This window comes from Echinops telfairi, unplaced genomic scaffold (genome assembly GCF_000313985.2).
Source record: "Echinops telfairi isolate 266 unplaced genomic scaffold, ASM31398v2 ScPeMD7_24;HRSCAF=84, whole genome shotgun sequence".
In the NCBI taxonomy this organism is placed as follows: Eukaryota; Metazoa; Chordata; class Mammalia; order Afrosoricida; family Tenrecidae; genus Echinops; species Echinops telfairi.
In genome coordinates this window covers 7,088,219-7,115,504 of record NW_022103921.1, presented here as the reverse complement: position 1 = coordinate 7,115,504, position 27,286 = coordinate 7,088,219, and the positions used below count along the sequence as shown (strand labels likewise).

The 27,286-nt window shown below is 37.3% G+C and overlaps 1 protein-coding gene across 2 annotated transcripts in view; it reads right to left on the bottom strand.

Annotated features, from left to right (window-relative positions):
- Positions 1-904: 904 nt before the first annotated feature.
- ANKRD12 (ankyrin repeat domain 12) overlaps positions 905-27,286 on the bottom strand; it is a 116,864-nt gene continuing 90,482 nt past the window's right edge. For both annotated transcript variants that reach the window (XM_004714065.4, XM_030885304.2), the window contains 5 exons: positions 19,481-24,090; positions 8,763-8,861; positions 5,350-5,493; positions 2,933-3,028; positions 905-2,128 (listed from right to left, as the gene is read on the bottom strand). In XM_004714065.4, the coding sequence (XP_004714122.1) occupies positions 1,943-2,128; positions 2,933-3,028; positions 5,350-5,493; positions 8,763-8,861; positions 19,481-24,090 (5,135 nt within the window). In that variant the 3' untranslated portion in view covers positions 905-1,942. The remainder of the gene's footprint in view (positions 2,129-2,932; positions 3,029-5,349; positions 5,494-8,762; positions 8,862-19,480; positions 24,091-27,286) is intronic.

The window sequence follows — 27,286 nt, the reverse complement described above, 5'->3', positions numbered from 1 at the left end:
TTGCCATAGTATCCCGTTAGATATCCTTTTTAGGCAAAACAAAGATAATTACATTTCTCATGAAAAATATTGCTTTTATAAATTAGTTTTTAATGTTGCCAGTCTTAATAAAATTAAGTTTAACAAGACCAATGCTTAAAAATCTACCCTGCCTCTCAGACCCTATTTATTCAAAAGAGAACTATATCCAATCTTTTAACAAAGTCTTTTCACTGTGTAATTTTTACCTGTGTGACTATATTACTCATGCCAAGTAAAATATGAATTAAAATATAAAGTAATATGAAAATTTAAAAATCCTAAAGCTTAATATATACCTTTACACTAAAAAACCTCAATTTTACATCTTTTAGTAGTTAGAATTTCCAACTAACAAGCCGCATTTAAAACACTTGCTCATATATTCCTTTAATTTTTTTCCTAACAGAACAAAAAACACTCAGAATTACTTTGTATTCCAAGAATGTATTATGGAAAATTCTATAAATTTTATCTCAGAGAACTATGGATTAATTTTACCAAAAATTTTTAAACAAATTTAGCAGTAGGTTTCACATCTGAAACATGCAAGGATATTTAATCTATATAATGTTTTAGGACATACTGGATTTTCTACATATATTACTAATTATTATAATACAGCATATCAAATTTTATTTAAATGGTAAGATTTTTGCAAATTATGTTTTGCATCTTGATAGGAGAAAATACAACATATTAATCAATATTGCACAAACACTGTCAAGATTGATTAAAATATGCCCAACTTTCTTTTATACTTATTTTAACTACCAAATATATCTTTTTCCTGATTTTTCAGTTTTTACTTTAAAAGTGCAAAGGCTATTAAGCTTAAAATATTAAATGTAAGCAATTTTTGTCATAAAAAAAGTTTTACAATGAGTTAACATGACCAATAAAATTTATTAAACATATTTACATAGAGTCACAGATTTTTCATCATGGAGTATTAAAATATGGATTTACAATTTCAAAATTTTCATTCAGAGGCATTTGGGGGGGATAGCTCTACTGTGACATGAAAAAAGCTACATATTTTTGGTGTGCTAATTCTAAATAATATATTTAACACCGTTAAGTCATAGATAGGTGCTGTCATAAGTGGGTAATAAGAAACGTGCCACCATTTAGGTATCAACTGGAGTTAAATTACAGAGAGCATGCAATACAACCAAGTTACACTTTTCTAGTTGCGGTGATGAAAACAAGCTGACTCAAACATGCGTGGCTTAGTCAAAGTTTTGTTACCTAAACACATTCCTTCTGCACTCCATATAAACCAGAACTCTGGTCCAATAACAAAGTACACAAAACAGTTTAAGAATTGCTATGTTTGCGTGTTTTATTACCAATCCCTTTGCATACACTTTGACCGCTAATTAGAAGATTTACATCTGCACAATATGTATAAAATAAGTTATTAAAAAGGACAGTATTAAAAATTTTTAAAGAACACTGTACAATTTTTTACACATATAATAAACTGAAGAAATTTTGTGCTAAATATTTTCCACATTAGAAATTATTTGAGTTAAAACTTTTAGCATACTGACATATTTCCCCCTTTCATATACTGACATATTTTTAATAAAATCTGAAAGATATTTGAATACTAGTGGGTATCTTGTTCTTTAGATGGCTAACAACTTCCAGCGCTGTTAGCAGATTCTCAACTTTTTAACTTACCACAATTGGTCAACATGCCCTAATGCAACAGCTACCTTTTACTGGTATAAATAATAGTTTTCAGTTATAAATTCTGTTTATATGTATATATATATCTGTGTGTGTGTGTTTACTACATAAGCAACTTACATCAAACTTTACTAACTGTCAAGGTATACTATCAGTATTTTTGTAAAGAGGCAGTATTCCACAGTGCAATGTCTGAATTTAAAAAGACACCAAGAAGAAACGGCTGTCAAACAGGAGTCAATTGAAAGTCATCATTAACATCAACAAGGGGAACATAGAACTCCTGGATTTCATAAATGCTGAGAGATTTGTAGGTAGCAGGGTCCAGTTCCTGGAGTTTTAGTTGCCATTCTAATCTCTGGACCGCATTTAAGGCTGCAGCTTCATGTTGTTGCCTCATCAGAAGACAAGTCTATTAAAAAGCAGAGAAGAATTGATTTTTCTATTAAATGTACTTTGTTGAAAAATCAAATCTATAGTATCTTTAGGGACTAAGATGGGCACATTAACCCCAAACCAAACCCATTGCCACTGAGTTGATTCTGATTCACAGCAATCCTATAGGATGAGGCAAAATTGCTCCTTAGGGTTTAGGAAGCTGTCAGTCTTTATAGGAGCAGAGAGACTTTTCTCTCAGTGGCTGACCTTGGGTTTGAACTTATGACCTTGTCCAATGCCTCATCCACAGTGCCACCGGTGTTCCTTGGAGGTGCACACGAGGACTACAGAAAGTTTCTGAATCACTTGATCATTTCCTGTCTTATTCTATTCAAATCCATGTGCCAATTACTTCTGGGTTTGCAACTTCATATTTATCTTACAACAATCATTCAAAGCTGTACTTTCAAGCTATAAGATTTCAAATTATCAAAGGAATTCTGAAAATAAGGAAAATGATTAAATTTAAAATAATTTTTTTACAGATTTACAAAATATATTTCTCTTACCAGTCTTTCATTTTTAGAACTATAATTAGACATGTGACCTGGGTAAAGAGCATGTAAATCCAAGTTAGAACTCACTTTTTCTGTGACATTTTGATCTTTTGCACTCTATTGATCCTTAAAAATGAACTTAACGGCTACAATTGTGGCCCAGCATAAAAATTTATGACTAACCATTGTCTCCTTTCCTAATTATTCTAATATAGCTACAGTTTCTCTTTGTTTATGAAGGAGGAAGCATTCATTTAAACTGAGTTTCTATACATACATACCTTTAATTTGTCAAATTTATCATCTACATCTTGTAACCACGACATGAATTGTCTTGCATTAAAGCGATCCCTCACAGATGCTTTACTGTCATCAGACTGAAAGAGAACATTAAAAGTAGTTGAATGTTATAAAATATCACGCAGCCACTTCAAAATCGATGTCACGGTATCATCTTTTTATAGTGCATGACGTTTTTAGGAACTATGGAAATAGAATTTATAATGAACATAAAGGGAATATTAACATTTCATAGTTTCTATGTCCATACCAAGCTGACAGATTGCTATTGGAAGGCTCAGTATTCCAGGTTTGGTTATGATTAACTATCTCTCAGTGAGCTAAAGGAGCTTCTCCTTTAACAGCTTGGGCGGACCCTAAGTATTGCACCGATGACACCTTTATTAACATCAAGTCCTTTTGACTTAATTATCTGATTACATTTGAATATTAGAGCTTAATGGAGAAGTACTGAATGAATACTCATAGGAAAGTTCTTTATTGATTCTTAAGAGTATTCATTTTGGAATAACAGACTAGGTTGAAATTTATTTTTGTCATTACAGTAAGTCTTGGGAGAGAGGAAAAGTTAAGCAGGTATACTTACTTGCTTACTCAACCATTAAAAATGAAAATTTATTTCATTACTCTATAATTGTATCAACAGAGTTAAACTGAAATTTCAGTTATTAAAATCATTAAAGCTGGAAATTCTGGAAACTCCCTTAGTGGCCTGCCCAGTATTTATTCCTTAGAGTTCTTTAAAGTCCAATGACTCATTTTCATAGTTAATTCAGATATTGTGTAAAATTTTCACTGGTATAAATTATTTGATGGCGTAAGAGAATTTGAAAAATCATCAAATTGGCTCAGTTTCCTTTTCTTAACGATAAGATAGACCCTCTTCCCCTTTATTTTACTAGTTTGTCTGTTTTAGAATAGCATTTCTCGGTATTTCCTGTGGTAATCCTTCAATGTCTGTGTTTATAATTTTTGCTTTTCATTAAAAAAAGAAACAGACACACATTTTCAGTTATATTTATTCTACCAAAATCCAAGATCAGAGCAGGATAATGTTACAAGGGGGATTCAAAGAGTTTGTGGAAAAATTCCATTATTTTTAAATTCCATTTTTCTAGTAACTTTCTAAAGTCCCTGTATATAACCTAGTGGATCCACCTGCTTATATTGCCTTTTCATTGGAGAAGAAACGTTTCACCGTAGAGGAAGCTACCAGGAAATGCATAAAGATTTTACTACACCCAAAAGACTGAGAAGCTATGCATAAAGATTTTATAAACAAATTACAAGTGTGTTTTAGCTTAAATTCTGAGCACCCCATTTGCAGACGGTAGTGCAAACCCAACGTTTATTTGCAGGCCCCACATGGATGGAATTCTTTCTGATCATTAACTGAGGATGTAGATAATATTGCCCTCAGGCAGCGTGTATTGGAAGATGGATTACTTCCACCTCTCTCCAGCCAGGCCAGGGAAGGGCAGTATCTTGTTGGAGCTCGCCTGAGTGTGTCTTTGAGGGACAGTCCTGGAGATAACCCGAGCCACGAACCACTCTTTATGGTTGTGCCCTGTTTTGGTCGGAAGGCCTTCACCCAATCTTGTAACTTCCCCTATCTAGCATAATATGTGTCCCAGTCATGGCCCTGTTCTCATTTCTGGGGTCCCACTTGTACCTGTGATGTCTTGATCTGCCACCAAAATCATGGATCTGTGACAGTTTGTTCCCTTTATTCCATGTCCTATTTAACTAGAGTCCTAACTGAACCCTTGGACACCACTATGACCTTGGGTTCTCACGTTAATGGCCTCCCTCATCTGGATGATGAGTCTTCGTGTTCTTTGTCCCTTTTGAGATTTAATAAAAACCAAACCCAAACAAACTCACTGCCATGGAGTTGATTCAGACTCTTATCAACCCTACAGAACAGGAGAGAACTGCCCCCCTGAGGGTTTCCGAGACTGTAACTCTACAGGGAGTAGAAAGCCTGCTCTTTCTCCTGAGGAGCAGCTGGTAATTTTGAACTGCTAACCTTGGGGTTAGCACCCCAGCAAGTAACCACTATGCCACCAGAGTTAAAAAGTTATCTTTAAGTTATATTTGCGACCGGGGTCTCTTTTGTACCTTGAACACAAGTTAAATGTAAGACAAATAAAAATTTATATGTAAGAGCACTACCCTAAACATATATATTTCATTAATATCTAACTTTATAATATAAATCTTAAGTTTAAGGGACTTTAGAATACAGAAGATTAGTCAATCCAAAATACTTCTAAGGCCTGAAAGCATTTTTTCCTTTGAACTTTGGTATTGTATTTAAGTTTATTCTATGTAAACATTTTAGAAGTAATCTAGTTATATATTCAAGAGAATTCTAAATATACCATTGGTATTTTACCTGAGAATCCAGCGGAGCATTGTATACTTCTGCATCCAGCAAAACAGTACAAGCACTAAAAGGCAATGTTTGATTGGCCAATGTTCTTGCAGCTCTGTAATGAACTCGGAGAACTTCCTGCTCATTGGACACAATGAGTTTTTCCTAGTTGAACAAAGAATTAAAACAAACAAAAAACAATAGGAAAAAACCCCTTACACACACACACACACACACACAATTTTTATAGCAATAGGTTTTTCAAATGTAAAATTTGAATTTCAGAGTAGTATTTCTTCTTAGAAGACTTGGCAAATTTGAGAACTCCTAGTGTTATAAAAGTATAAATAGTTTCTCTTTTTCTGAAATTGGCAGTCTTTTTTAAAAAAAGTGTACGTTAGAAGTTTTTAGTATATTCTAACTGTTGTTTGAGCATTACCACAATCTAATTCCACAACATTCTAGAAAACACTCTATTTTTCTCTTTCCCTAACTCTCTTGGAAAATACTTGTTTCTATGGATTTACCTATTCTGAACTTTTCATATAAATTGAATCACACAATATCTGGTCTTTTGTGACTGGCCTCTTTCAATTACTGTCATGCTTTCAGGATACATCCATGTCATGGAATGCATCAATCTTTAAGTCCTTTTTATGGCTGATTAATATACCAATGTATAGATATAACATAATTTGCTTATCCATTCTTCTGGTGATAGACATTTGAGTTGTTTCCACTTTTTTAGTTATTGTTAATAAACCAGCTCTGAACATTCATGCTTAAGTTTTTGTGAGAACATGTTTCCAATGATTGTGTGTAAATAAGCGTGGAATTCTGAGTCATATGATAATTGAACCCTTAGAACAAAGCTTCCCAAAGAACAGATTGTGGGTGTGCCAAAGCATTCCTTTCTCTTAGATTCTGGGTGGGGGAGGCAGGGCAGCTCTTGGGTAATGGACCAGGGGCTCTGGCTACAGTTGAAAGTACCTTGGGCTGCTGAAAGGACAAATCAACCTGTGTGGAAAGAAGTCAGCCCAGAGTGTTCCTTAGAGGCAAGGATGGCAAGACTTTGTCCTACGTATGTTGGGTGTGTTGTCAGGAGAGGGGCTCTGGCTGTTAGTTCAGTTCGTTGATGCTGCTGTTCAGTGACATCCAGCTGTCCCCATGCACAACAAAACTAAAGAGTGTATGATCCTGTGCCATCCTCAAAATTGTTCCTATCCCCGAACCCAATGATGCAGCCATGGTGTCAATCTATCTTGTTGAGGGCCTTCCTCCTTTCACTGCCCCAACCTGAAGTCCTTCTTCAGGGACTCGTCTCTCCTGACAACACATCCAACACACGTAAGACAAAGTCTTGCCATCCTTGCCTCTACGGTATTCCTTCTTTCTGGGCTGACTTCTTTCCACACAGGTTGATTTGTCCTTTCAGCAGCCCAAGGTACTTTCAACATTCCTCTCCAGCACCACGATTCAAAGACGCTGATTCTTCCATGGTGTAGTGGTTACACTTTGGGCAGCTAACTACAAGGTTAGCAGTCTGAAACCACCCACCGAGATAAGGCTTTCTCTGCCTGCAAAGAGTTCCAGTCTTAGAAACTCACAGGGCAGTTTTATCTTGTCCTAAAGGGTCATTATTGATAGGATGACAGTGAGTCAGGAAAAATAACTAGGAATTCTTCATGTAGGGTACTCACATCCACAGGAGGTCGATGCATACAATGAGAGAAGGATTTTCTCTGAACTTCCAACTGGAATTTCTTCTTTTCTTTTTTTAAAGTAACTTAGTCATCTTTATGATCTATTCCACTATCCAGTTTTATAGTGATTTATATGCCACTTCTAATCAGGAAACTCCCCCTTCAAATTTTTTCTCTTGAATAACCATGGAAACAGCCTCCCACTACTTCTGTCTTGTGTATTCCAAGGCAAGGTGTAGTCTTCTTGATCTAAAACACCTTTACCAACTCTGCTTACCACTGTGTGCCATGTGTAGTCGCCCAGGGACTAATTATGGAGCCAGATTCTGGGGGCAGGGAATCCTCACACTAGGGAGGGCACCCTGCAATGCTTTCTGCTGCAACAGTTACCCCAGCGGGGTCCAGCCCAGCAATTGTGTCAATGCAGCCTCCTCTGGTCTACTCTCACGAAACACTTCCAATTAGAATTTCTTTCAATTATGATGGCAGACTAAAAACCATAGCAGTTCTAGAAATATCTGCTATATACCATCCAAAGAAATAATTTTCAATTCATATTACAGTTGGTCCAGATATCCTGCAAAGTTTTCACACTTATTACTTGCCCATTGTTTCCTATTGTCAGTCATTCTGCAATTCCAAATTGTTGGTTGATTAATATGTAGGTGAGTCATTTTTGTTATTCATTAAAGTTTTGCAAATGGTACAGTTCAAATGAGAATTCTTGTCTATAGGGTAGCATGCCTTTCTATAACATGGATCAGTGCACAAATGAATATATACCAGATGGGCTCTGCTCTGATGGTAGGAATTACTGAAGTACATTATATGAACTTTTTAATTGCTAATAAAGTGCTCATTGACTTGGGTCATACACAGTGGTGTACATTCCATGAGCATCAGTGCGTCTTTATTTTACTTTTGTTCTTTGAGACACTATAAATTTTATTTTATGTGTTTAAAATATTAGTCCAAGAAGTGCAGTAGGTCTCACCAGATTGTTACCAGTCCACAACACAAAAAAGGTTAAGAATCTTTGCTCTAGAGAATCAATCATAAATAAATCAAATAAATTTATACAAGATTTCATATGTAAGTATATTTATTTTTGTGACGAATGATGATATAGCTCATCTCACATTTTCAGAAGCCCCTGACCTTCCCAAAACACTGATTAAAAAGTCATACTTTTATGTCAACCCATATAAAATGACTTTATGGTTTTTAATATAATTAGATCTCTTCTGTCATTTGATGTCAAAACTAACCACGGGAAATCAAATACTAAGACATATCTGTAAGGATCAATAAACACAACCTTCATATTTTACACTTTAGTCCTAAAGTAACTGGTACCAAACTATCACTCCAGAACTTGGAAACCAAGTATGCTACTATGAATTCATTGTTGTGATTGGCAAATTCAACAACTGGTAAGAAATTATTAAGCATATATATATATATATATATATATATATCCACTATGAATTATGAGAGAACTTGTTAACACAAAAGATTAAAATGTGAAAATAAAACTCAGTAATAAAAAACGCCATTTCTATCAGTGCTGGGCTGCTAACTGCAAGGTCAGCGGTTCAAAGTCACCAGATGCTATGTGGGAAAAAAATGAGGCTGTCTACTCCTGCAAAGATTTATGCTACGGAGTTATACTTGTTATAAACTCAATCGCAACGGGTTTGTTTTTTTAGCATAAATATAAGTATTTCTTACCCTTTCAATGCTGTGCTGTAAACGTAGTTTCATCCTTACAACTTCCTGCTGCTGAAAAAGATCTTTAAGTGGATCTGACAGTGAAGGTGGTGGTGTAATCTAATTAAAAAAACATATATAATTAGAAGTACCAGGTTTTATTTATAATATTGGGCTATTATTAAACATTTCATGCATAACTTAGTAAAATCATAAATTCTGAGTTTATGGATTAATGCATTGATATGACTGTTATAGCTCAAGCAATTGTAAGTGTTTGAAAACAAAGCAGAGAAGTCCAGCAAGCTTAGATGTTTTGATTCTATGGCTGCAGCAAATTGAAAGGACTGAGAAAATGAATTTCAGATAGACACATTTGAGAGTATCAGCAGGAATAGTTAAGCCTAGGAGGGAGGGAGGGAAGCGTCACAAAAACAAGTTGGCATAAGCAAGAAGCAAATAGTCTTAAGTTATGACAGTAGTCCAACTATATCATATAGTTGAGTCTCTTTAGACATGAATCAAATAAAATTTTACATTTAGTACAGGGGTCCCTGATGGTGTAGTGGTTATGCCTTGGGCTGTGATCCCATGGTGTGCAGTTTGAAACCACAACAGCTCTGAGAGAGAAAGACTGGGCTTTCTACTCCCATAAACAGTTACAGTCTGGGAAGCCCACAGGGGGGTCGCTAATGGGTCACCATTGACTTAATGGCCATGAGAAATTGTCTTAAAGATGAAATTGTCTTCTAATAGATTTGTGGATTCTTGATAAAAAAAAGTTCTCATTTGCGCTTTAGACTAACAGTTGCTAACTAGCATTAGTACATCTAATTTATTTGTAGTGTGTAAACATTTATTACTTTTGCCTATTCAGACTCCCCAAAACATACGGGCCATCTTTAATTTGAGTAGCACGTGCTTTCTAGTAGATACTGGAGATAAAGGAAGCTAATTGGATCCGTACATGCATCTAACTGGCAATAACCAGCTGTGACCAATGGATAATTTCCTTCAATGTCTTGGATTATCTGTATCACCCCAGCCCCCTCAATTCTTATTTAGAAGGATGGTTAGTACATTAGGGCAAAGATAGTAGCTAACATGAGGTCTCAACGTGTTGGCACAATATAACATCCACTCGTGTAGTTTGCTGGTAAACAGCATAGGAAAGTGGAGCAACTATATAGTGTGTCTTCCTGATAGGAATTATAGAACATGACCTAAGACAAACTCTTGTTAAGGAATCTAACCTGAATCTAATTAAGATCCTAGATTAATCTAAATTTGTATGAGGGGACTCTCAGTTGTGGGGGACTGAAAAACATGTTAAATGACACTAAAAGGATTCAGTCACCTGAATATAGAACATGGAAAATTCCATAAAACAATGAACTTATATAAGGTAATTTTCAGGACTCTAATTGCACATTTGACATTTGTCTGATTTGTGTATCCTATGAACTATTTTTAAGGAGATGTAGAGAGCTTGCTGCTATCATTTTAGTTTCACGTCACATCCGGAACACAGAGGAAGACCATCTGCTCACATGAAACTAGGAGTATCAGAGAATGCTCCCTGGAGAGGGTAATGTCTGAGTAAAATCTTGAAGAGCTAAGAGGTTTGGAGAAAGGAATCGTTACATGGACGAGAAGAGGGAAGGGTGAACTCCTATGATCACTGAAATAGTGTGGTATCTCTAGGTAACTATAAGCCATCCTGAGGTCCTCAAATTTGAGAGGAAAGGTGAGAGATGAGGATGGCGTAAAACAAAAGTACCAAGAGTAAAACAATGGCATGCTTTAATGAAAGGGTATACTTTGTGGGCAAGCTTTTTCTAAACTTGGCTCCATAGAACATGGGTCTTCCACGATGACTTGACAGGCAATTCTTTTAACACTGTCTGGGCACACTGTTTAAATGCGTTAACACAGCCACACAGTAAAGGTTCTGAGCAGCTATGCAGTGATAAAATATTTATGACAGCGTCTTTGTTGCTAGGCGCCATTGAGTTGGCTCTGACCTGTAGGGACCCATGCACAACAGAAGGGTACACCCGCTGCCTGCTCCTGTACCTTCACAATTGCTCCTATTCTGGAACTAATTATTGTGGGCACAGGGCCAATCCACTTCCGTGGGGCCTTCCCAACCATATATCCATTTCAGTCATTTCTACTTGTACATTTCAAGGTTGGCTACATACTTCCTGGCGTCACCATTGTAGTTCAACCCATAGCATCAATCATTATCATTAATCTAGATTCTCTCGTCCCTAATGTTCTCATCTGTGCTTTAACATTTTAACTTAAAGTCTTTAAACGGAAAGACCTTTTAAGTCACTGCTATCTGTATGGAGACTAGATGTTTGGGGGACAAGACTGTAGACAAAAAAGGAAACAGATCATCTTTATTGATGTGAGAGGGAAGAGGTAGATGAGTGGCTGGAGTCTAAAAATACTCGGGATTGCCTCAACCAGAGGGATGCACAAGGAAGCAGTCAAGCAGGACTTGAGAAGAATGAAGACTGCATGGCTGGTGGACAGATAATCAAAGGAGGGGATGAAGTGAAAGTGTGTAGGTTTTGGCTAATGATAGGAGAAAGACAAACAAACAAAACAACATTGCCAGAAAGTTGATTTCAAGTCCCAGTACTGCTATATAGTTTTGAGGCTGTCAATCCTTAAGGGAGCAAGTAGTTAGCCTCAAGAGGAGTTTAAGTCATTCAGATGGCGTTCAGTTAGCAAATAAGAATCCGAGGACCGTAACCCAAAACCACAATACCACTTCACATCCACTCAAAAACTGCCAAACTCACTGCCATCGAGACAATTCTTACAGTGATCCTAGAGGACAGAGTAGAACTGCCCTTGTGGATTTCCAATACTATACCTCACTGGGAGGAGAAAGCTTCATCTTTCTCCCAAGGAGTGGTTGGTTAGTGGTTTTGAGCTGCTGATTTTGCAGTTAGCAGCCACACGCAACCTCCTAGCACATCAATTCTCCCCATCCTCAACTTTTATTATTTTTTTTTATGAAAACAAACCATTAGGATGGCTAAATTAAAAAACAAAATGTAATAAAGTCAGAAAGTAAAAGTTGGCAAGGATGTGTGAAAAGCTGATCCATGGCTGGTGCACTTGTAAAATGGTACAGCTATTGTGGAGAATTTGGGGGTTCTTAAATAAATAAATAAAAATAATAAATCTAAGAATGACCCAGCAATTCTGCTAGGAAAACAACCAAGGACTTTAAAACTCACAATAGCCCCAAAGTGAAAACCACCTAAATGTCCATCAATGGCTGGATGGATATACGAAATGTGATACCGACACAACAATGGAATACTATGCAGTCAAAAAGAGAAATGAAGGCTCGGTACATGCCTACAACATGGATAAAACTTGAAGACGTAATGCTGAATGAAAGAACTCCATCACAAAAGGATGACTATTGTATGATCTGACACATACAAAGACAACAGGCAAATGTATAGAGACCAAAGTCTCTTAGTGGTTACTCGGGGAAGGAAGGAGGGAGTTAATGCTTACAGAACACTCAGTGCTGGTTTAAAGGGTTTTCACACTAAAGATAAAGGTTACACCACCGAGGAATTGATTATCAGTAAGCTGTACACGTGTAAAAAGGTGTTGAGGCTCATACAATGTATTTCTTTATTTGGAGGTTTAGGTCATGATTTCAGGGACTATTCCAGTTAATTGACCATTACATTTAGTGCTTCTGTTCTTTCTTACAGTTCATAGCACCTGGGATCTTAAAAGCTTGCAAATGGTCACCCAAGAACAGCTGGCCTCTATTCACCAAGGGCAACAGAGGAAGGAAAGTCTCAATTAGGAGGATATAGAGCAGCGGTTCTCAACCTGTGGGATGCAACCCTTTTGGGGGTCGAACGTACCTTTCATAGGAGTCATCTAAGACCATCAGAAAACACATAAATATTTCACATAATATTTTGTGATTAATCACTGTTTTAATTATGTTCAATCTGTAACAATGAAAATACATCCTGCTTCAAAAAAATACATCCTGCATATCAGATATCTACATTACGGTTCATAACAGTAGCAAAATTAGTTCTGAAGTAGCAATGAAAATAATTTTATGGTTGGGGGTCACCACTGTATGAAAGGGTCACGGCATTAGGAAGGTTAAGAACCACTGATATAGAATGTGTGGCCATTGCCTCCATAACAGAGGCTGACTTTGCCAGGAGACAAGAACTGAGTGGTGCCTGGCTATCATTACTGAATGTTCTGGTAATATTCCAGGGAAGAACCTTCATCCAAAGAAGGAAATGAAGAACGGAATTAAAAATTCTTAAAGATATTGTGGAATCACTGAGGCTGGATGAATCCTTCAATCTATTGCCTTCCTTATCTTTATACCTTAAACTAAAAATATTCCATGTTTTAAAATCAAGCAGTGAGTTTGCTTAGTTAATAATGTCTGATTTTCAGGTAGTGCTCTTGTAAGAACTAGCTATGTGAGATCAAATTGACAAGAACTTGGATTTTAGAAAATTTAGGGGGCAGTGAATTTATGTCAATGGAGAAATGTGATTCTGTAAAGGATGAGGATGGTTACATAATTTGAATGAAATCAAAGTGACTCAATTGGGATACACAGAAATTGATGAATTTGATCTCTATATATTCTCAAAACAAAAAAACAAAAAACAAAACTAAGAATAAACAAAAAGAACCTGAGGAGATAGGTCAAGGAAAACACTTAAGAACTCTATGGAAAATTTCTAAGGAAACCTGCCCTTCAGGCTTGTTCTCATACATTTACATAAATGTTTGGAAATATTGCCTTTCGGTATGTATTGAGTCCTGTGCCCCTACAGAATAGTTAACTTTCCCCCTCGCTTTCAATGGTTGTACTTTCCTCTCTCCACCTGCATTTGGAGCCCCTCACTAGGATCTCTGTAATGTGTTGTCCCCGGTGGTCACAGCAGATACCAGATTTTAACAAATCTTTTTACTTTCTTCAATTTCCTCTACGATATTCTAGTTAAATTACAAGAAAAACATTGGATGGAAAAGTCACTCTTCAATTGACTTTGAGGACAGTTTACCGTACTTCCAAGTAGAGTTTAGTAAATAGGTCGGACATGTATGTGAGAAAAGGTTACGGTCAATAGAAATCAGCTGGGTGAAAATAAACAAATGGACGAAGTCGTAGTGGAAAAGCACACACGTGAACACAAATAACAGAATCAGAACTGTAGTCTTGTCCTTATTATCCCGAAAGTCACTTGGAGTTAGGTCAAACAATGATAAAAATCTTAAATTCTTATATAGCGTTTAAGGACTTTGGTACATATTATTTAAATCTCAAAGCTCGTGGAAGCAGCAGACACGGAATTAAATGATATATTGCACTGGGAAAATCTGCCGCACGAGATCTCTTATGAGTATTGAAGAACAAATATACCCTTTTGAGGACTAATGTGCACCCGACTCAAGTATATTAAGTCACCTCATATGCGTGTGAAAGTCAGACAATGAACAAGGAAAACTGGCTATAAATTGATGCATTTGAATTATGGTGTTGTCAAAGAATATTGAAATTACCATGGACCATCAGAAGAATCAACACGTTTCGAAGTTCAGCCAGAATGGTCTGTAGGAAAACAAGGATAGTGGGGCTTTGTTTCACATACTTTGGTTATGTTATCAAGAGGGACTAACCAACCAACCAGCACACTGTCACTGAGTCCATTCCGACTCATAGTGACCCTATTGGACAGGGTAGACCTGTCCCTGTGGGTTTCCGAGACTGTAACTCTTTTCGGGAATAAAAAGTACATCTTTCTCCCCAGGAGCGGCTGGTGGTTTCAAACCACTTTCTGGTTAGCAGCCCGATGCATGACCATTATGCTACCAGAGGTCCCTGTTAGGAGAGGCTAGTCCCTGGAAAAGGGCATCACGCTTGGTAGAGGGTCAGTGAAAACGAGAGAGATCTTCAGAGAGAGGGTTTCACAAGGTGGCTGCAACAGTGAACTCAAACATACAAGTGAGAGTGGTGTCCCTATAAGTCAGAACAGGCTTGATGGCACCTACCAATTTTAATGCCTTTTTTTTTACAGGCGTGGAAACTGATGATTACAACAGCTAAGCCAACTGAAAATCTGTGGGGGGGTTTTCTACAGTATTGTGCTGTTTAATTTAGTAATTGCTAAAAAAAAAAAAATCAATTTCCCTACTACAAGCATTATTTGTTTTGCTTATATTTTTAAATGGTCTTAGACAAATTTAAGGGAATTAAAATTTCATTATATAGTCCTTAAAGGACTAAAAAAAGATAGCACACACATATTACAATACTATGCATATATTTTATAAGCTCTGCCCTAACATGAGGGTAAGTAAAAAATATTGCTATAAAGTTAGAAATTTTTATTAAAATATCAAAGTGTGAAGCTACCTACTATTGGCACACTCAAGGGACTCACATCATGTTTATTTTAAATGTTCTTTGAGTTTTATGAACGAAAAGAAGACTGAAGGGGCAAGACTAGCAATGTGGGGCTGATGAGTATGATTTCTCAAAGAAATTCTCATAGGACACCCACTGCTACCATAAACATACATCGTTATGATGGAAAACAATTTTTTAGTACAACTTTACTGTCCTTATTCTCACCATTGTAGCTTTACTTTTCTTAAAACTTCTTCCTAACAAGCCCCCATGATTATCCTGTGTCCTTTGGGAAAACTCCACAAGCACCCCTTTTGAGTTGCCCTTTCTGCCTTCAATTTTAGTGGTGAAGCAGATCCCTTCGGAAATTGCGGCTTTGATTTGACCTTGTTCTCTGGATTGTGTTGGTAAATCTAAGTCTTGTCCTCAGTTACAATTTTTGTCCCACAAAATCTTCATTACCTTGGATTTTGCTTCTGAGATTGATGCAAAGTACCTCCTAGAGGTAGCGGATCTTTGCCTAACCCTTTTGGGCACCAGAGCAGAAAGTGTGCTCAGGCCAAGCTGTTCACTTAAAGTTAAAAACGCTGAACTTGCGTAGCTACTGCATCCACAGTAATGCTATGGTCCTGCCCTCTTCCACCAGTGTCTGCACTACGATTTCCTCCTCAGTTGCGGTCTTCCCTTTCTTGGCTCATCTTTGAGGTCTTTCTGCCCTTTCTTAGAACTCTTGATCCATCTAAAACACTGTTTTTAAGGATCTGGCAGAATTCCTGTAAAACTTGTTGCAAAGCTTCCATGAATTGGGAAGATGCCTATTTGAGTTTTCCTAAAAATTTGCCATTAGCCATAGTATAAAACGTATCCTTTTATTTGAAGGCACTCCAATGGAATTAAGAGGAATGAGGAAACTTGTTTGTAACCATCCACTGTTTGGAGAGACAGGTTTAAACATGCCCAGGCATGTATGTACTGGAAATCCCAGTAGCAGTACTTTTGACTTACCCTTGTGTGCGCTCACATATTTGAGTGGCTACTCTAAAGGAGCTAATGAGGTCTTTACATGACTGTGGTATGAAGGAGAGGGGGGCACGATGCGAGACATAATCAACATGGTTAGTAACTTAGTATAAAGATTGAATCCTGGTTCCAAGTAGGATATTATATAATTAATTAGGATATTTAGTGAAGGTAAGCGGAAGATACCAGCAACCTTGCTTTGGTGAGATTTCATAGCAGTAACCCTGGCGGTGTAGTGGTTATTTGTTGTGCTGAGATCCACAGGTACAGTGTTTGAAACTACCAGCTGACCCGCGGGAAGGCTGGGGTTTCTACTATCGACAATGACAGTCTTAGACACTCCCAGGGGCAGTTCTACTTGTCCGCTAGAGTTGCTAGGAGGTGGCATCGACAGTGAGGTTTTAGAACACCACATCCTGGACTGTGGCAAAGGAAAGGACAGAGTACTGGATAAGAAGAGGGAGCAGTACTGTACAAACACCAAAAATATAAATAAGCGTCCACTTTAGCTAAATTATTTGGTGAGTTTAAAAGCAGTAATGGGTTATGAAGCTAAAGAGGTAGATAGAGGTCAGATTTCAAAATATATAGTTATGTTATTTTAGTCATAGGAAATAGGCTGACATCTAGTCACAGCTGAGGCGTTCAAACAGAGAAATGGCTTTTTGTTGTGGGGATAACAATAGAACACTCCAACAAAGCAAGACTTAAAGAAAAACAAATCCTGCAATGATATCAGTGAGCGATAATGGTGAGACCCCTAAAATCACTGCAATGTGGAGGGTACAGACTTGGAGAGTGTTCTAGGAAAGAATAGTTTCTACTAATTCAAGCTATTCCCCAGGTGCTGGGAATGTGGATGGTTGGCCACTTTGTCTGTAAGCCTTCTCCATTAACTGCTTGCAAGGGAAGAGAGGTGGCTGCCCAAGTTCATGCTCTCTCATTCAGGGCAGCCTAGCTAACTAAAGGGTCATTCCTATCTAGAGTTGTATGGATTCAGCTCAGGTCACTGTTGCAACTGTATCTGTTTAGGTATTGTACCTGATATTATCTGGCCAACAGAAGATGGCAGGACATATGTTCAGCAGGTACTTGTCTTCATTACTGGAATTTAGCAGAGATGATACTGAGAGCTAAGAATGTTTGGGAAGTAACTAGCACATGGAAGACTGCCGAAATCATATATACAGACAAGACCATAATAGCAGAGAACACAGAGCAAAATGTTCACTGACGAGTGAATCACTAGAAAACTGCTGTTTAAAAGATATGTAGAAGAGACACTAAAAGAAGTAGAGAAAGAATAGTGAGTGTGGTAGTTACATAATTTCATGCCAACTTGATAAATAGGTTATAAAGGTGGAGTCTAGCCTGTCAATCAGGTCACAGCCTGATCGATGCCTCCTTGTGGGTGTGGCCTTTTCATGAGGATTCTGGGAACTTGCTCTCTTCCTCCCTGGAGGCGGGACACACTCTCTCTCTGCTTCACCCTCCTGTTGACAAGACATGAGGAGATAAACTCAGAGAGCTGGAGGAGCATAATGTCAGCACTGAGATGCTTGTATCACCACTGGATCCACCAGACTTCCCACCCACTGGCCTGTAATCTTCCTGCATTTGGCATCATCATCATTGCATGCGCTGCGTGAATCTGAAGAGGAATTTATGGACTGGTACATGGGCTAACATTGGACATATGGACTTGATCTGGACTGGGCTGTTTTCTTAATATATAATTACTCTTTGATATAAAGCTCTTTCCTATACATCTATGAGTGTCTATGAATTTCTCTAGTCTACCTAGGCTAATATAGTGAGACAGATGGACCAGCAGAGAGCACCAACATGGAAAAAGAGGGGGGTAGGGGATTTTAAGAACAAGGTAGTCATGTCAAATGTGAAAGAGACCAAGTAGGAAAAAAAATGAAGAGGTCAATGCATAACCACCACAATGATGATAGGATATGAAATGAAAAAGAGGTATCAGGTTTAGACTACTGTTAAAGAGTGTGATAGTAAGAGTGAAGATAGTTGAAGAAAAAGATAGGGTGGTAATTTGATAGACCGGCACAGTTAAGAGTACTTTTCCCCTTCCCAGAATGAAAAAGACTTGGCTATGTTCTGAGTGAGTGGATAAAGGTCAGGCAGGCAACAGAAAGGGGAAAAAATACCGTATTAGCAAGAACAGTGTTTGAATGAGAATTCCAGAAGAGGCTTGAAGGAGTAAGCTTAAAAGCACATGGAAGCATAACAAACAAACAAAAAAAAAAAGGTGATCAAATCATAGGATATGGGATTATTATTCTTTTTTAAAAATATACTTCCTATATCAAAGATAGAGTAATAGCTGAGTTATATATAGTCCTGGGAGAATGGATATGTCAAATTTAAACTTTTTAAGTATACTTGTCAGAGTTTTCTTAATGTTTATTACCTATACACGTCCACATTTAAACTAAAAGACTGTTTTTAAGGGGACTGCAGTGGTGTTGCTTTGGAAGGTGGTAACTTATTAGTTAACACATCTTCTCAGTTATCTATGGGTTAAAGAAAGCTTGTAATATTTTCAATATGACACCCATTTTGAATATATGATTTCTTATTTTATCACTTGCATAAAACAAGAGAAGGCAGAAAATATGCTGATGTATGTTTTTAGGATATTCATGTTTCTGAATATTAATAAAATTATTTGACCTGAAAAAAAAAGCACATGTAAAGCCATTAACCTTCATATAAATCAAAACATAACTCCTTTGAGACAAAGGTAAAGAAGGTAAGAAAAAAGAAAATGCTGCAGACTTGTATGGTCTGAAATGATAGCTACTCCTACTGACACAGGGCTACTGAGCACTTTAAGATATGCTGTATAAGCATGGAAGGAGCCAAGTGGTATAGTAGGCTATGCACTGAGATGCTAACTACAAAGCTCCCATCTGACTTAAAGCCCTGGAAACGCAAAGGGGCAGTTCTACTCTGTCCTACAGAGTCACTATGAGTTGAAATTATGTGGAAGTGAGTTTGGTTAGAGTATAAGCACAAAGTTTTGAGGGTTTAATTTTTAAAAAAAGGAATGCAAAGTATCTTAATGGTTTTTCTACACTGATTATATGTGGAAATAATGTTTATGGATCTATTGGGTCAATGAAACGATGTTAAATTAATTTCACTTGTTTTTATTTCTAAAATATGGCTATTGGAAAATATAAAGCTATGTAGGTAGCTTTATCATATTTCTATTGAACAGCACTGTAAACTATACGATGGCATTACTTACTGTGGGAATACAAATCTTGCTCAAGGGATTGCCATCCAGGAGATAAGATCCATTAAATGTCACATATTCATCATAATACTGAGGTGCTTGAGGAATAACACTACACAATAATTTATGCTTTTCTTCAATTTTTTTCCTAATGTGCAAGTATTCAAAATATGGATTTGCTCTCTCTGAACTGTATGGCTGAATTGCATCTAGTTTCAGGGAATCTACAATGGCTGCCAGAGATTTCTGCGTTTTCTCTTTGGCTTGTAGTAAGAAGGGATTCACTTGGACAGGTTGAGGGACACGAGACACTTTCCTTTTTCGTGGATGGTGAACTTGAGGATCATCCTCTTCAGTTAATCTGATCCTTCCTCTAGGAGATGAGGATTCATTGTCCTTTTCGGACACGAGTGTACAGCTAGCCAGGAAATGTTTGCTTTGATTGACCAACGTATTTGTTCTGTTTCTAGTCACTCTTTGAGGAATTTGGTTTTCAATTTTATCATCTTCAGCAGTTTCCTCTAATTCTACTTTAACAAATTGACCAAATTTATGGATTTCTGATGGAACCGATTGTTGTGGATGGTTTCCCAGATTTGTTAAAGTGCTTTGTTCAGATTCTTCATCTTGTATAGATCGCAAACACTTTTCATTTCCAGTCCAATACTTTGGATTATCTTGTTCATTTGTGTGTGTTTTTGGAATCCTTTCATTTTTATCACAAAAATCGGAATCATACTTATCATTCAAGTGTGTTAAAATGAAACTCTCTAGTTTGTTTCCTTTGTCATGTGAAATAACCTGAATATCAGTTGTGCTACTTTCTACCTCAAAGCTACTGGAAGACTTAGACAAAAGTTGGTTAAATAAAATATGTGTACATAGCTGGGAAGAAGCATCATTTCCATGAAAGTCCCTTTTTGATGGTAACATAGGTAAAGCATTAGCCTTTTCAACAGTTGGTGATGCTTCTTGTACAGTGGTTTCAGAGTACACTGAGACAAAGGCATCTGTTTCTGGAATGTCGGCTGGATTTTCTATTTCTTTTGTTGATTCATTATCAGTATCTAAAACAGAACTGATAGTTTGAACTGAATTTTTCTGTTGCAAAATCACTGGTTGTTGATAGGCAACATATGACAAAGATACATGCTTAGAGGTAGATTCAGCATCTGCAAGTGATTGGCTGTGGAAGGATGCTGGATCTTGAGCACAAGACTTTCCTGGCAGTTCAGTTTGGTGCGGAAATGAAAAACCCGAATTCTGTTCTTTCACGATTTTGTTTTCCGAATGACAAAAACCCTGACCAGAGGAATCCTGATCAAGAGTACCAGAATTTGGACAAGTCAAGTCACTGGTACTTAATGACTCCAGTCTGTCAACAGGTATCTCCCATGATTGACTTTGGATCACATGGACCTGATTAGACATCTCTAAATGCACAGGATCTCCTATTAAAGAGCTGATTGCAGCAGTACTTTTGATAACATTTGTATCACCTAGATTACATTTGCTGTTTACAGTTCTAGTTGGAGAGACTGTCAAACTGGAAAGTATGTTAGATATATTTGAAAGGTCACTTTCAGGCACATTTGAAGATACCTTGGGTTTGGGAGAAGAGCAAATAGCTTTGGGCACAACTAATAAGGTACGTTGATGGCTTTCTTCGGCTATTGCTGGGGATTGCTTTGTATGTTCACAGATGACAGATGGGATACTGCATCTTCCAACTTCTACAGAAGGTTTAAACTCATTTGTAATTAGCTTAATATCTTCTACAAAAGACCTGAGATGAGATGATGGAAGCCTGTTTGCACATGTTGATTGAATCCGCTCTGGTGCCTCAGCCAAACCTTCTACCTCCCTTTCATGAAGAGCAGGAGACTTGGTCAGTAGCAAAAAAGGTGAGTGGGAAAAGGACATCTGGGAATCTGAGCCCTCGAACATGAAGTCAGAGTCGTACTCCTGTGGGGGCCGTGGGGTCGTTACTGTCGTGTGGCAGCAATCTTCTGAGCCAGCAGCAGAAGTCATGGACGTAGATCTGGAGCTGACATCGGGCTTTTCACGTTCAGAGATCGGAGACCTGTTTAAGCTAGTATCTGAAACAAAGGACAACTTCCCCAAGTTCATTATATTTTTGTTGTCAAGTGATTGTGATCTGTTACTTGTAGCCTCTTTAGGATGTTTCTCCTTGGAAAAAGCATCAGTCAGCTCTGAACTCTTTGACCTACTAAGTTCTTTAGTTTGGGATTTAATTAGCACATGCTTTGTTTTTTCCTTATCTTTTACTTTAAGTTCTAAGCAGTTTCGATTTCTCAACCGTTCTTTTTCTTTTTGCTTAATTTTTTCCTTATGTTTTTTGTGCCACTGTTCTATTTCTAGGTCCTTAAGGCTTAGCATTCTTTCAAAACTTGTTTGCATTAAATCATCGTTGACTAATCTCTTTTCTTTAGGCCGAGAATCTTTTGACGCCGGCAATGACGTAGATTTAGGCTTACCTGCTTCAGATTTTAGTTTGAGCAAGCTATTCATTTGGAGCTTTTCCTTATGCTTGTCTCGTTCTTTGTACCTGTCTATATCTCTTTTATCTTTCTCTTTGCCATCTGGAGTTTTCAAAGGTTCATCTTTTGTTTTTTCTTTAAGGGATAATAATTTTTCCTGTGCTTTACTACTGTCTGCTGTACTTGACTTTTTTTCTTCCTGTAATTGTTTATGGTTAGTTATAGTTATACTTTCTTTGTCTCTAGATTTTCCCCTTTTATCTACATCCCTGTCTTTTTCTTTAATTTTGCCTTTTTCTGATTTAATGTACTCACTATTGTCTGATTGTTTATTTTTTTTCTCCATCAAGTACTTTTCTTTGTTTTCTGTGAGAGTCCTCTCCTTTTCGGGCGTTTCTTTGTCGTATTTTCTGTCCATCTTTTCTCTGATTTTCTTTCTTTCATCAGTTTTTTTAATGGCAGTTATATTTTTTATCTTCTCGTTTTCTTTAGAGCATTTCTCTGTGTGATGCGGATACAGCTTGTCCTTGTCTCTTCCTCTGTCAGCACATTCACTCATATCTAATCTCTCTCTCTCTGACTTATGATCACATTTGATGTGCTTCTCTTTTTCAGGAAGCTTTTTCTCAGCCTTCTCAATGTCCTTTTCTTTAGTTTGAAATCGTTTCTCAGATTTTTCCTTTATATACTTTTCTTGTTTTTCAATGTCTATTTCTTTTCCTATTGAAAAAGAAGGTTCCTCTTTGGCACTTATATCCAAAGAATTGAATTCTGTCTCTCTACTTGTGGATACAGTCTCTCTTTCTTCTTTTAAATCTTCCATTTTTTCTTCCCTGAAAGATTTCTCACTTTCTTTTTTAATCTTTTCCCTTTCTTCTTTAAAGTTCTTCTCTTTTGAGCTATACTTTTCCTTGGTTAATCTATCATCTTTCATGTTTTTCTCCAATTTAATTTTTTTTTCTAAAGTTAAGGTTTCATGTTCCATATTTAAAAGCAGGTCCTCAGGTTCATCACTTTTAAAAAAATTCTCTTTCCAAAATTCTCTATCAAATTCCACATTCCTCTGTAACTCTTTAGCACCATCCTTATTTTTGTGTTTTTCGTTTTCACCTTCAGTTTCTTTTCTCTGTTTTTCCTTTTCTCTTTCTTTATGTTTCAACTTATGCTTTTTTAATGTTTTACCTTCTATGTCCATTTTTTTCAGTGTGCATTCTGAATTTTCAAATGTTGCACTATGAGTTTCTTCCCTTATTTTGACACTTGATTTTTCACCAAATTCTAAATGGAAATCTTTCTGATGTTTGTTTTTTTCCTTATGTTTACAAGACTTTACACTTGAACTTTCTGGCAAGAATTCAGATTCTGTATTGTCATATCGAACGAGATCAGACTGCAATGACATTTCAGACTGTTTTTCACTTAGTCCACAAGAATGTTTTGGAGATTTACCAGTGGAAATATGAAATAAATGTAATGAAGTATCATCTTTTGGGCTAAATGATTTTCTAAAATTCCCTTCCTCTCTGGTTTTCTCTGAAAAATCTAATGCAGTATTAACTGTTGAGTTTGTTACTCTAGTGTTTTCTTTCTCCTCTTTCTCGTGCTTCAGCTCTTGATTCTCTTTATTTTTGTTCTGGTTCTTTAACTTTCTTTTAACTTTGCCTTTATGTTTGTATTCATTTGATATCACAAACTCCTTTTTGGTTTGCATGTCAGAATTTGATGGTTCAGGGGCAGAACAAGGAGTAGTAACCTTATTTTGAAGAATTTCTTCATCTGAACTTTCAGAACTTGAATACAAAATTCTAGATGATTTTTGTTTTTTATTTTTAAATGATTTAAGATAGAAAGCATTTTCCTGTTTTGCAAATAAATTATTCTTTTCTATTTCTGATTCATTCTCTTTTCGTAGCTCTTTCCTAAGAATATGCCTGTTATCAATCATCTTATTCATTTCTTCATCATCGTCATCTTTGAACTCATATTCGTCAAGGGTAGATGGAAGAGGTGCTTTACTGGGAACTCTTTGTTTACTTTCACAGATGAGAGAGTCTTTCTCTGTTTCAGAGTCAATAATTTCATCAACACTGGAAGGATTTATAGATTGAGCCTCTTCAGAATCTAGGATAAGAAAAGAAAATCGTTGTTGGTCTAGGGACAATTATCAGAAAAATACGATTGAGAGAAAAATAATATACATAGTAAATTTTTCAAATAAATCAGGAAAAATTTCAGGTTTATATGTGAATGACAGATATAGGTTAAGATTTTGATACCTTATAATAAAACACCCTTCTAGAGTGAAAAAGATGAGTTCTTTTAGACACATTCAAAAGCAGAGTGTGTACTGAATTCACCATAAAGAGGAGTCTTCAAAAAGTTCATGGAAATGCATACTATAAGAAACAATGCATGGTTTCAAAAACATTATGCACCAAAATAAACATGTACTGACTTGTTATAAGATGTCTAGAGAGGATACAGTTTGAGGCACTAGAAAGGACCAGACATCAGTTTGAAACAGGCCTCTAGCAGAGTAACATTAGCTTTGTTTAAATTAAAGCAAGAACAAACATCAAATTTATGGAGAAGTGTGTGTGGGTCGATGAACAGTGAGATCACTGATGGGTTATGAAAAGCTTATGGAGAAAATGGTCCAAAGGAATAAGCAGTTGGGCCCGGTCACTGAGCCACTGCTAAGAACTCAGCAGCCTCACCCTTAAGCAGCCCCCTCCCCCACCCATTTCCTGACACTCCTCCACCCCCATCTTCAGCAAGCTGTCTCTCCAAGGAAAAGGAATTGTGTGTCTCTTATCCAGAAGCTTCTCTCTCTCCACCCTTGTGCTTGATGAAAGTAAAAGGGTAATGACCTGCTTCCTGCTGGGACTGAGGATTATATCCATAAGAAGTCAACAGAGAAAGGACAGGAAGACCCTTACTACTATCTAAGGCAGAGGTTCTTAACCTGTGGGTCACGACCCTTTTGGGGGTCAAATGACCCTTTCACAGGGGTTGTCTAAGACCATCGGAAAACACATATTTCTGATGGTCTTAGGAACCGAGACACCACTGCTTCTCTATCCGGCTCCAGGTGGGTCCACCCACATGCAGATATGCCCACATACAAGTACTCCCATGCTACACCATGCTTCAAGACAAAATTTTATTTATTTGTAATGAGAAGTAAATATTTCACAATATATAATTACATATTGTTTTTGTGATGCATCACTACGCGTTATGTTCAATTTGTAACAATGAAAATACATCCTGCATCAGATATTTACAATGTGATTCATAACAGTAGCAAAATTACAGTTATGAATTAGCAACGAAAATGATTTCATGGTTGGGGGTCACCACACATGAGGAACTGTATTAAAGGGTCATGGCATTAGAAAGGTTGAAAACCACTGATCTAAGGCACTGCTAATGATTATGATAAAAAGAAGCTAGCGAAGGTGTTTAAGATGAAATTTGCTTGCAATGGTATTGTAACTGAACATTCCAAATATAAATAAGTAATTCAACTACAGAATGACCAGTGTAAGAACATATGCTAGGTCCTTGTAAAGATTGGGTTGGCTAAGGACAACCAACTGAGGGTTCATGGGTTTGAATTGCTTGTGGCTTACTGAAACGTAAATGAGGATTTCTTTGCTATGGGTAGAAAATTTCCTTCTTTTCCTTGTCACAGGTGTAAAATCTCACAGTGTGTATAACTGTGGCAGTTACAGAATCTCCTGTCAAATTGTGAAGGGGTGGAGTCAATCAGTTCGCAGCCTGATGATCTCATTCGGAGGCACTAAGGAGATAAATAGCTCGCTGGAGGCAGGACACAGACACTCTGCTTCATCTTCCTGGTGACAAGATTCCTGGAGCTAGCCTACAGCCCTGGATCTGGAGAAGCCACGTGGAGACCCCTGACAGCACTGAGATGCTCCCACTGCCACTGCACCCACAAGACTTTCCACTCACTGGCCTGTGATCTTCCTGCATTCGGTATTATTGCATGTGTTGTGTGAGTCTGAAGAACAAACTGCAGACTGGTATCAGATTTATTGGCTAATATCTGACTTATGGACTTGATCTGGACTGGGATGTTTTCTCAATAGTCAATTGTTCTTTATATAAAGCTCTTTTTTATACACATGTGAGGGTCTCTGGATTTGTTTCTCTATTTCATCCAGACTGACACAACCATGTGTGGTTCGTTTTTAACTTGGACCCCTTCATACAATGAACTGAAAAGAGCTATGCGGTTTAGTTTTGAGGTCCCTCATTGAAACTGAGGTCAAGCAGTAAGCACTTGGCATGCCTAGTCTGAAACAAAGCAATAGCACCATGTGTCAGCCAGATCATAGACCCAAGTTCTCACAGATGGCTACGTCTGAATAGAAGTTCTCCAACCCTAAGAAAATGGTATCTGCCACCTGGACAATCCTAAGCAGTGAGGAGGGGAAGGAATAAGGCAGTTGTACCACTCCAGGGAAGCTTTGAGAAAGATCTCCTGGTGTTGTCCAACCCGACAAGGGGGCATATCTTAGGAGTGGCCTCCTTCCCTCTGGTGAGGTGATGGGACATCTGGCTTTACCACCAAGGTCTCTGTTCTGTTAGACAAGACAAAACCTTTGGGGAGTCCATAGATAATCAGAATGTGAGGCCAACCTTTTATGGGAGCTAAACTTTTAACAAAGGAAAAATTTCAAACTGATGTAGCCATGTGAAGTAAAAATTGTTCCCCCTAAACTTGTTTTATTGTTATATATTTAAACTATTGCTTAAATAAAAGTTCTTTACAGAAACACTTAAAGAAATCAGCAGTTAAAACGGAATAACTCATTCGAGGTTGATGATATTGACTATGACATTGATGATACTGAAGATGAAGCCCACAGCAGACCATCTAAAACAATCTTTCTGTGTGTTCCCTAACTTAAACCCAATGATTGAGAGCAGAAACAATAGTTAACACTAGACATCTCAAGTCTGATGGAGATGTAGTGCCAGGCAACCTTTCCACTGTTTGGGTGCCAACACTGTGGAGTCCACCTCGGCTGCAGCCAGGAACAGACTTTTCCATGGATTTGTAAACACACAAGATCAAGATCTGATGCATTTCTTGGAAAAACGATAACAGGAGATGAAACATGGCTTAACCTGTACAATCCTGAAGATAAAGCATAACTTAAGACAACGGTTACTAAGAGGTGAAGTAGCCCAATTAGGGAACAGGTGGATTCATCAGGAGCAAAGTTCATAGTAACAGTTTTGTGGGGATGATCACGACATTTTTCTTTTTGGAGGGGGAAAGAAC